The sequence below is a fragment of the Scomber scombrus genome, chromosome 7 (assembly GCF_963691925.1).
Source record: "Scomber scombrus chromosome 7, fScoSco1.1, whole genome shotgun sequence".
In the NCBI taxonomy this organism is placed as follows: domain Eukaryota; kingdom Metazoa; phylum Chordata; class Actinopteri; order Scombriformes; family Scombridae; genus Scomber; species Scomber scombrus.
The window spans coordinates 27706186-27717750 of record NC_084976.1 but is presented as its reverse complement, the minus strand read 5'-3'; the positions used below and the strand labels follow the sequence as shown (position 1 = coordinate 27717750).

General features: G+C 36.5%; 1 protein-coding gene across 1 annotated transcript; it reads left to right on the top strand.

The window, feature by feature from the left end:
* Nucleotides 1–6278: 6278 nt before the first annotated feature.
* LOC133983958 (uncharacterized) lies at nucleotides 6279–9549 on the top strand. Its single transcript, XM_062423173.1, has 5 exons — nucleotides 6279–6289; nucleotides 6333–6426; nucleotides 8358–8549; nucleotides 8782–8838; nucleotides 9217–9549. Exons 1-5 carry the CDS (start codon nucleotides 6279–6281, stop codon nucleotides 9547–9549), a joined length of 687 nt encoding a protein of 228 aa, XP_062279157.1.
* The last annotated feature ends 2016 nt before the right edge of the window (nucleotides 9550–11565 follow it).

Below are 11565 nucleotides of genomic sequence, written 5' to 3'. Positions count from 1 at the left end.
CAGCATACAGCCCGTCTCCACCGTTCCTCCAATATTTCTGTTGGAGCATGCATGAAGCACCCCACTGGTTCATGAGTATAATTGCACAGCAGTAGTCTGTAAACTTGTGTAGTCCATGGAACCGTCCATTTTGAGTGTGTGTGTGCATAGGTGGGGGGATAAATAGGAGTTAAACAATCTGATGGGTAGGGGGAAGAAGCTGTTGCAGAATCTGGGTGTTCTGCTACTAAAGCTTACTGACATTTTCAGGGAGATATTTGTAAGAAAAAGACAATGAACAACAAGGTGTCGCAGCAAATTTATTCACTGGAGATACAAGACTGAGATATGAATTTACTTCTAGATAAACAGATAATAGTTAACCAGTCATCTGTACATTGAAATATTATTTTCATTAGAATACAATACTTAAGAAAAAACAACTCTGGGAACATTTTGTTGAGAACAAGTAATGCAGCTCCCCATGTTGGCCAATCAGCAGTAATAATTAAACTGTTACATGACAATAAAATAGGAAACACAATCTCATCTCTAACAAAGCAGAAGAACAGATTTTATCTGTTTAGTACTCCCTTTAGCGTGGGTTAGGCACACATACACACACACACACACACACACACACACACACACACACACAGCACGAATAGCTTTGAGAAAAAAATCCCATATTCTGAATAAAAAATCATTGCATTGATATTTACAATCCAGTTGATATGATCTTACATGTTATTAATCTTTACAGAGTATCCAGTAACCTTCTCATGTGTGGTTCTCACTGTTTAAACAGATAAAGCCGCCTTTTTGCAGATCCAACCGTTTTTGTCTTGACACCACGCTGACTTCCATCCTTCGTCATGGACAGAAATTGCACAGTAGCCGTTGTAAGCATGTTGTGTCATCCAGGATCTGAGAGAAGAACATAATGTTTAGATCAAGGCTGATAGATTTTATAATACAAATTGTTTAGGAATGTGACTTTTACTTTTTAGCCAGATCACTTCCATTGATCCACTTCCATTTCCCTGCTTCAACTCTCAGTCCAATCCAGTAGCCATTGACTCCTTGAGTTTTCCAACTGTTACCACTGATGAATGTCTGAGGACAACAGAAAGACACTTATCAGAGATATTTAAACACTGAACTTAAATAAACACACTGTGGCCCACAGACTCAGAAAATACAGTTTCATTTCATATAGGCCGTCATAAAATTCCCACAGTTTTCTCATTACCTTTTCATCTTCATTAACTATTACAGCCAAGTCTGAATTCCATCTTCTGCAGTCCACTCGAGCTTGCTCCCAGGTTTTCTGACCAGTATAAGTATCAGGGTTATGGACTGCATAACAACTGGACTGGTGGTACAGCCAGCCCTTCAGGCAAAGTTCACGCTGTTTGACTGAAATAACAGAAACCAACAAATAAACAACATTACTGCATTATCATTGGTTATTTTTGGACTTGAAGTATGAGATCTGAACTTACTTCCATCTTTTGTTGTGTTGTAGGCATCAAAGATCTGCTGGACGACAGTGTTCTCTATGTTTTGTATTTGTTCTGTTAATTTGTTCTTCTCTGTCTCCAGCTGCTGGTTCTCTGCAGTTAATTTATTGATCTTCATTTCTGAGTCATTATATTCCTTTGTCAGGTTTCCAATGTTAACTGTCTGATTATCTTTGTCTCTCCTCAATCTTTCATTTTCTGATCTGAGTTTGTTGTTAAGGTCCGTCAGGTTGGTTTCCAGTTGTATGTTTTCAGCAGTCAGCTTGGCGTTGTTTTCAGAGATGACAGATGTAACTATAGCAACAGACAGAGGAAAGGGTCGATCTTTGAGAATTTGTTGCAAGGCAATTTTATTTATGTAACACATTTTATGAAAAAAAAACAAGTAAAAAGAATCTTTAACATTATCATAAAAACATTATAATAACAGGTTCACATTGGATATGATCACATTATATGAAGGCTGTGAGGAAATATAAAAATAGGGTTCAGTTCTGCTTTGAAGCTGTGACAGAGTTGTTAAATTAACAGATAATGCTGAATTGTATTAAATAAATGTTAAAATCTAAATGTTTTACTTTATCTTAAAAACATTAAAATGACAAAAAGAAAACTGTCTTAAAACAGTACTCAGGTGTCCATACAAACCATAAACTTGTTTTGTGTGCTGTAAATATTCCTCCTGTTCATACTGAGCATTAAAATATCCACTCTAAACAATTAATTTTTATTTATTTTAATTCATTTAATTTGTGATTGATCTCCAGTAGAGTTGTGTGGTTTTCTTTTAACAGCTCCAGATCTCTTACATTATTCTCACGATATTACGAAGAAACTGAAAAAGGAAAATTTGCCTCATAATTGATAGTAATAATGTAAATTTTGATTAGACATTTTGCCACTGTTGGAAGCTACTTTTTGTCTGTTTAAGTTCTTCTGAGAACAATTACAGTCATACACTTTGAGTTGGTTAAATAAACTGCTAATAAATGATCTGAGATTCTGACTGTGGCAAATATGACTGATCATATCATCAAATAGTTGTTACAGAAAAAAAAAACTGGTGCTTTTTTAATTTCTGTCTCGTGTAAGTCTGAGTTCATGTGTGGACTGTCCGTCTGTTTTGTATACTTACAGTTGACACTAACTGCTATGATGCTGAACAGCAAAATGACACAAAGAAACCCCAAACAGCAAGCCATCACCTGATAGAGACGATGTTTGTTGGTGACTTTCTGGTCTGCCAACAATCATGAGAAAACAAACAAGAAAATAAACAAGAAATTAAAATAATTTCATTCATAGTTCAGATTTACTTTATCCCAGTTTACAACAGAGAGTGATGGGGAAGCTGCAGAGAGGCAACAAAGGTGTGAGGTCAGATTTATCACAATGGGTCTTTCTGCAGGTTTTATGCACACACAGTACAGATCGATTGATGATGGTTCACAGAGAATGCAAAGCAGGCCTGTACAAAATGTGATTCATCAAGTGGATGTTGAGATATTTCACTTGATAAGTAAAACAATTACTAAAGGAAACCAACTTCCTTAAGATTCATTATTTGGAGACCATGGATGTCTGTTCAGTCTTTCAAATAATCTGTCTAATAGTTTTAGTGAGATTTTACTAAAAGTCAAAAAACACCAACCTCATAGTGGTGCAACAGGAAAAGTCAGAAGATCAGTTATTTTGCCTCTTTTGACACTTGCAGCTACTAATCTGTAATTTTGTGAAACATCTGAGGCTGTGACAAACAGATCAACAATGATGAAATCATAGATGTTGGACTGGATTTGAATTAAAGGAGATCTGAATATGATATTATCCCCCCAGACATGTTGCTAAATCTCATCAGATTGAGCCTATTAAATAGTATCATGATCTCAGGATCATTACTATACTGCCATCTAGTGGTTTCATATGAGAGGTTTATCCTAACTAAAATCTTGTCGGGGAATAGGCCTGCATTGTTCAGCTTTTCATGTGCTCATTATGTAAAATGTAGACAATTATTACAAATTGAGACTACTGAAGTGGTTTTGGTTACACAAGGTGATTACTGTATGCATTTTAATCTGGCCTCATTTTACATTAAAAACATTTTTATGCACATTTTACTATTTTTAAAAAGTGCTTTCAGGGTTACTAATGTTACTACTGATGTTAAAGTAGTGATAGTAGTTGCAGCAGTACTAAAGGCACTACTAGAAATGTTCCCAGTAGCAGTAATATGTAAATGTTGCTTTTGAACTTACCATCAGCTGCTTGTTCTGCTTTTATCTGCGGCACTTTCACTTCATCGTACAGAATTTCTTCCTCCTTTTGAGCTGAAAGATCGAAGGACATAAAGTCCTGGTTAATTACTGCATAGTGTTCATGGTCTTTTAAAAGCCTATTCCATCCTATGTTTACCTGTTTGTTTATGATTAATATTATTCCAAAATCACATCTTTTTTAATTGCATTACATACATTATTTGTTAGAACCCAAGATGATGAAGTGGATCATATATAAAAGAGGAAACTATCTTTTATGAGAAAATACTTTACAATAATCTACTTCATTACCCATTTTCGTGACTGTTTTATGCAGCTGTTTAACACATAAAAATGATCAGCTTTGACTAATAATTTATCTGATATCTGAAACAATTAAAGTACAAATTACTCTCTCTCCCTCATTTAAAAAAAAATCCAGAATCTATGAATATACAAATTTATAGATGAGAGAAACATTCTCGCTGCAGCAGATGAAAACTCTGCACATACATCGTTCTGCACAGTGAAGCTCAAACATGCAGGTGAAGTTATGATAAAGAAAACACATTTTCTATTGTAGGGGGACTTTAAACCAAAGACCAACAGTTTAAACTGATATGTTGGAATGAGAATAATTAAAAGTTAAAAGTTTTCTGTTTTTCTCAGACACCAGCTGAAGGGAAGAACGTGTGTCAGTAGACATCACAGTGTGTATTTAGAAAACTGTGGCCATGAGTAAGCATGACATTTGACATTTCCTAATATGTTTCTAATGCAAAGGACACACATACTTCAAAATGTAACCTATTGTACCTTCATTAATATGAATCTATTTGTTTTGTAATTGACATTGCACATTAACCTGTAGTCATCCAGGTTTTAAAACAACAATTCCACATTGCTGTGCTGCTTTCTTACTCTGTACTCAGTCCACATGATAAATGAAGAGCTTTTTGTTTTGAGTTCTGATTGAAAATCAGATTTCACTTACAGGACAACAAAGATTTAAACTGTCTTCATTTTAATCTTTTAATCCATAAAGATTCCAACTAACTCTCTTTCCAGTATTATTTTAACAAAATACCCACACTTAAATCAACATTTGAGGAAGAGCCTGTCCATATAATGTAATATTTATTCTTGATTTACTGTATTATACAAAAAGAAAATGGAAGCCTACCTTGATGTCGGGAGTTTGTCTTATTTTTAAATACAACTGAAGCGTAGTTAATCTCCTCAGCCATCTCTACAGTCTGTCTGTTGAACTCGGTCTAACTCGTAGACAGACGACTGACACTGTAATTAAGCCACAGAACAACCTAAGAGCAGAAGTGTCTGTTTCCTTTGCTGACCTCTCCCATCTTTAAAATAAACCACTTCTGCTTTTAGTAGAGGAAATAATTTGCATGCATGACTGGCCTGGATATGAGCCTTAAACCATACACACTGTGTTCTTGTAATATGCAAAGATAATCTTCAAGTTAAAGAAATAATTATAAACACGGCCAAGTTTTATATTCAGTAGATTTGGTCCCTTGTTCAGCTACTTTTGTTTTAGAGATGTAATGGCTTTGGTAGAACTTACAGAGCAAATTCTGACTTTGATATTTTCTTTTTAAATTACTTTTTAACTGTATTTTTTCCCACTTATGCCAATTTATGTCCTGTTTCTGTAATTGTTATGGTTTGACATATTGATGTTCTCTAGGCAATATTTCTAAGTTGAGATTTAGTTTAAGATGTCTACTTGATGAAATGAAAAAAACAAAGAGATATTAACTCCTTCCTGGTCAAGAGCAAGAGTTCTTGGCAAATGAAAGCCACCGTCCTATAAATGTTAAATCCTTTTTTAAAGCAGCCTAACTCATCACAGTGATCTTAAAATATAGTATATATATATACTTCTGATACTTTGAGTTAGGCTGCTTTAAAAGAGGAAGTAACATTTGTAAAACTGTTTTGTCAAAACTTGGTAATCTGCATTGGGTTAAAATAGCTTGCATGGTGAACTGTGAAACTACTTTTGTTCTCCCATCATTGAAAGGTGGTGATGCCGCAGTGTTGAACAACTACAGACCCATCAGGAAACTTTGTATTTTAGCTAAAGTTCTTATGAATGATCAAATCAACAAGTATTTAAGTTTGAATAACATTTTATATCCTGTCCGGTTTTAGGAAGCAACACAGTACAGTAACCACTTCTTTGAAATTTTTAAATGATCATAATCTTCAGATTCCAAGAATTACTGTGCTGCACTTTTCATTGGTTTGTCAGAGGCATTTGACGACATTGACCACGACATCTTATGTTAGAGGTTTCAGACATAGGCCTGTCAGATAAAGCCCATTTATTCTTTCATGCAGTCTTTCATGCCTGAATATATGTTTGTAGTTCCCATATAATTGTGCATTTTACACACATCATCGTAGTTGATGTTGCAAATGTTGCATTTATAATCACTGAAGAAAATTAATAGTGTGTGTAATATTATTATTCCACCCTTATAAAGCACCGATGCGTAATTGGTATAGCTTGCTAAACAAACAAGAACTTTATTTTTCTTTTCAGGAGAATCCCTCAGCGAACCACTAAAGAGAAATACGCACTGGGAATTGTTACCTTGTTCCCTGCATTGAAAGATCCCCTCTCCAGGAAGGGATATCTAAGTCTTATTTTGATTACATACCTAACTTTGAATTGTCAATAAATTCCTCTTTTTTAAATGTTAAATGTATTTATACAGAAACATACTTTTTTTTGGATAACTTTGGCTATGTTGATGTATAAGTCATGAATTTATTTTAGTCTTTAATATACTGTGTACACACGGACTATTCCATTTAAAAATTCAGTTGTGCCAGATTTCAAAAGCATGACCTTAACCCTCCTGTTGTCCTCAGGTCAAGGCAGGACAGGAGGAAGGAAGGAAGGAAGGAAGGAAGGAAGGAAGGGAGGAAGGAGAGAAGGAAGGAAGGGATGAAGGAGAGAAGGAAGGAAGGAAGGAAGGAAGGAAGGAAAGGAGGGAGGAAGGAAGGACGGAAGGAAGGAAGGAAAGAAAGGAAAGGAGTATGGACGAAAAGAGGAAGGAATTAAGGAGAGAAGGCAGGGAGGAAGGAAAGGAGGAAAGAAAGGAGGAAGGACGGTAGGGAAAGAGGAGGGAGGGAGGAAGGAAGTAAGGAAGGATGGAAGGAGGAGGGAGCAAAGAAACAAAGGAAAAATTAAAGAAAGAGGGAGGAAGGAAGGAAGGAAGGAAAGAAGGAACAGTCAAAAGAGACGGGGTCAATTTGACCCGGGAGGACGACAGGAGGGTTAATCTTGGCCAGACATTGTAATGACTGACTGAATCCTGAATGCCACAGGTGCATCAAAATGTGGATAAAAACACAAACGATCTGTAATTGAACAGAACTGAGGCTTCGTGGAAATGGTTTTTTTTTCACTTTTGAAATTATAAAAAGTTTAATTGGTTACATCTGACACAGACAAAGCAAAGTGTAGAGAAAGTTAGAGCGCAAATTTACTAGAACCTCAAGTAGTAGCAATACAATTTTTTGTTTTCAGTTTTGAAATGATATATTTTGGTCTGACCTAGGCATATCTCTATCTCCAAAAAAATAATCAAATAATGCATTCCAACAACACAAACACTCGTATGGACAGGTTATGACTGTCATTCACCATGCTATGAACTACTGGGCAGAGTGATGCAATGCTTCTCAGTATTTACCTCCAAAATGTTCTGTCTTATAATGTCATGTTATTTTTACATAGTATGGTGAATATGCAAGCCATGACGTGTCCATAAGAGTGTTTAGGAATTGTTGGGGTGTTTTTTATACAGTCTGCTTCAACTCTGTGCTACAGTTAGCACTCCATCTCTGCTTTGTAAGTATTGGCAAGCTAATCAAAGGTAATGAACCTACTTGTGTAATTACATCAAGTACAGTAATGGGCAAATTTGCCAAAATGTTGAACTATCACTTTAAGATGCAATCAAACTCTGCACTACTGCTGGTCTTATGCATAAAAAAAATCCTTTTCTAAAACATTTTTGTTTGAATACACAGCATTAGCAGTTTTATTTTTCTCCCTTGTTTTTCTCATATCTTGTTGGTAAAATCCTGTCAAATTTATGGTTTTTGTTTTTCACTAACTCGGTCAGGAACACTTCTATGACAGCCAAAGTGGCACTGGATTTCTGGCATGGCAGCTGAAGACCGTTCAGAGGAACACAAAACTTCCATTCAAGGAAATAAAAATGCAGACTGCAGGGGGTGGTGGACCAGGACAAAAGAGGGAGCTGCCTCAGATTGGTGGTCAGTTGGAGGAGGAGCGTTGTAAAGAGATCATATCCTCTTTTTAGGATTATTTCTCTTCATCACTGACAGAGAAATAATCCTGCAGAAGATGAAGGAGACCTTTGAGTATAGACAGCACCTCATTCGCAATCCTGCTGAGTCAGATAACATACTCTGTGTTACCATGGCTGCTGGACACTAAAGAGCTGGTAAGTATTAGACATTTAAGTGCAACATGTGATTTGAAAAATTTTAATTTAAGAAAACACGTTCTTTTATTTCTCTGCCACTGCAGATAAATCAAGATTTCAGCCTCATTTTTGGACCAGAAACAGCTGACAAACTGCTTGAAAAGTGGCATCCATCCTTTTATAAAAGGAAGGTGATCAAAGAAGCTGAGAGCCTTACAACCACCCCAGTCGTGCAGAGTTTGCTGAGGTCTGCCAGGAATCAGAACAATGATGAAGCCTCTGACTGCCCAGGTAACGCATGGAATTCGAATGCATTGTCATTCACAAACCTATAAACATGTGCTTACTGAGGAGTTTTTGATATCTAAAGTGGTATTGTATGATGTAATTCTCCAAATGAAAGAAACATGATATTCAAATTATACTAGTACACAATTTTTTTTTTTTTCTCTTTCTACAGAGTGGGACAGTGACATGGCATCTCTCTTGTTACTCCTGCATGTCCTGCCACCTCAGCCCTCTAAAAAGAGAAGACAAAAGATCAGTGCAGCTCAGGCCGTGGACCATCTAGTTGTGTTTCACAAGGTAAGTCATGCTTCACATCGTCATGACAAACTGTGGAATTTTTTAAGTAATTTTCTAGGCCTGGAAAAGTAAAATCAAAATTTTGGAAAATTGATAGAATTTTGTTGTCTGTAATATAATTAGCATATCTTACATTAATCATGGACACAAGAGCGCTGTTTCTCCTAAAATCTTCTCCAGGACATCTAAATCTCCTTCAGGAAATCAAAAACTTTCTCCAGGTTATGGATATTGTATTATGGGTGAAAAGTTTTGAAATTTTGTCTGAAATGTGTGGAAACCCTGGTTAGTGCAGATCTGATTGTGATTAGAAGCGTGGAAACATGGCACAGAATAAGACAATACTACAATGCAACCTGACATGTAGTTTCTCCACAGTCATGCCGGAGCCTTGAACAACACTTGGAGTGCCAGGAGGCAACTCGTCAGCCATACCTTCTTGCCGCTGGAACCCGCAAGCAGTCCATCAACACTTACTACGTTGTGATCGACAAGAAGCTCATCCCCTGCCAGGGAACCACGTCATTGACAGCGTTTGATGAACTCTTTAAAGTGCACTTCGTTTTCAGTGTAGATTATGATGATGCTCTCAGCAACATGTACAGTTTTCTCCAGACAACTGTCTACAACATTGATGTTGACACCACTAAAGAGAGTCCAAAGGTGAAGGAGCTTAGAGCCAAGTTTATGAACAGGACTGGCCCCTTTTAGCAAGGTTTGGGCAATCGCCCACCCTTCCCCATTTTTGACTTTTTCGACACTACCGGCCCTGGTCGTTTTTTTCAATTTTTGCCCACTTTGGAAAATCCTTCACAATTTTCACACAATGCCCCAACGACAGGACCGGTAGCGTCGAAAAAGTCAAATATGGGGAAGGGTGGGCGATTGTCCCAAACCTTGCTAAAAGGGGCCAGTGGGGGCGGGCTGAGTGAGAAAGGAACAAAATCAAGCACTGTTGGGACGTTATGTGAAAATTGTGAAGGATTTTCCAAAGTGGGCAAAAATTGAAAAAAACGACAGGGCCGGTAGTGTCGAAAAAGTCAAAAATGGGGAGACATTCTGCATGATGTGTACTTTAGAATTTTCAGTACATTTTGCTGATAATACATTTGAAAAAAGTGACTTCAGTAAGATTTTTTGGTTGTAATGTATTTTTCCCGTCTGGTATTGCTACTTTTACTGAATACAGGATATATGTATGTGACTATGAGGATTATATCTGATATGAGTACTTCTTCTATGACTGGTTATCAAATGTCTGGTGTATACAGATAACAGTAGGAAGACATTAAAAAACACAAACTGAATATTGACATTTATTAGGAAACGGAGCAGATCTTTACATATAGAAACATAATCACAGTAATACTTTGAAAAGCCTACATGCTGCTCATCATTGACAAACTAGCCATTAAATCACCTGAGATCAAGATCATTCTAGTTTTATGGCAGTAAACATTGATACATTCATCAGTAATAAATGCAAAACATTTTTGGGAAGTAGCTCAAGCCATTTACCTGATAAGATACAACATCGCAAATTTAAAATGGCTGATGGTCAAAAACACGATGTACCATGAAAAGCAGAGACAGAATGCTTTTTATTGTGCTTCAAATGTTACCCTGAGCACAAAATCTTACAGGGCCTTCGATTTTCAAGGTATATCTAACCCATCTAACACCCGACAATCAAATCACAATAACACACCACTGAGGGGTTAAACAGGTTTGTTGATATCACAATGTCTGTCGAGGACTTTTGGTTTTCAAATGATACTTTGAAAACATCACTAAGTACAGAAGGATATTGCAAACATTACAATACAACACTGTCATTCAACCTTTATCTGAATAAAGTGGGCGTCAGAATCACTGTGAGCCAATTTGAGTTCAAGTTAGAGGATATACTGGCACTGCAATCATAAGTGGTGAATTCAAAATAAAAATGCAAAGAGTAAACCTAATTAGAGCACTTCAACAATCGTTTCTGTCTTTTTACATCACAAGTGGCGTTTGCTTTAAATACTTGAAAAGCCAGGATATGAAACAAGATCTGAAAGTGAAGTCATCCGTGACACATTCTTTTTGTCATAAGCATTGATAGTCTGAAACACCAAGTTAACGGCCATGTGTTGAGATGAGACAAACCCGGATTATATTATACTACTAGCCCCAATCCCTTTACAATATTCTACTACATCCCCATCTACAACGATTATAGAGGAAAATACAATAATAGTGGAACATTTTCTTCATATCATATCATATATCATGGCATGTTATGTCAAAGAGGAGAAAATATAAAGATCATGATCACACTGGGTGCATGGAAAGTTGACATGTCAAAAAAAAAAGCTTGTAAATCTCACTTTTAACGGTTTCACATCATTTGTAATCATTGCTTTTTTGACCAAATTGGATTTCTTAATGAGTAAAAAAGAGAAACTGTTGTACCAAGACATTCAAAGGCAGACACTAGCAAGCTCATTTTACTTTGGCTCCCTTGTCCTTTACGCTTCACATAATGAGGATGAACATCTCATCCCTACTTTGTTATGAATAAACACTCCTCGACTCCTTCCAATCAATCTGAAGTATTCCCTGAGTTTTCAGATTGGCAATTCCTGAGATGAGCCTAAGAGTGGAGGTTCCCCCCCCCCCCCCCCCTGAAAAAAAGCAGCTGACTGTATGTGGTTTTTGAAAATCTAAAAAAATATATATAAATTA

Bases quoted from the DNA above. Each gene is read 5' to 3' on its own strand.
- LOC133983958 (XM_062423173.1), top strand. The intron at 8,550-8,781 runs GCATGGAATTCG...CCCTCTAAAAAG, and splicing joins CCTCTGACTGCCCAGGTAAC to AGAAGACAAAAGATCAGTGC. The intron at 8,839-9,216 runs GTAAGTCATGCT...GTTTCTCCACAG, and splicing joins ATCTAGTTGTGTTTCACAAG to TCATGCCGGAGCCTTGAACA.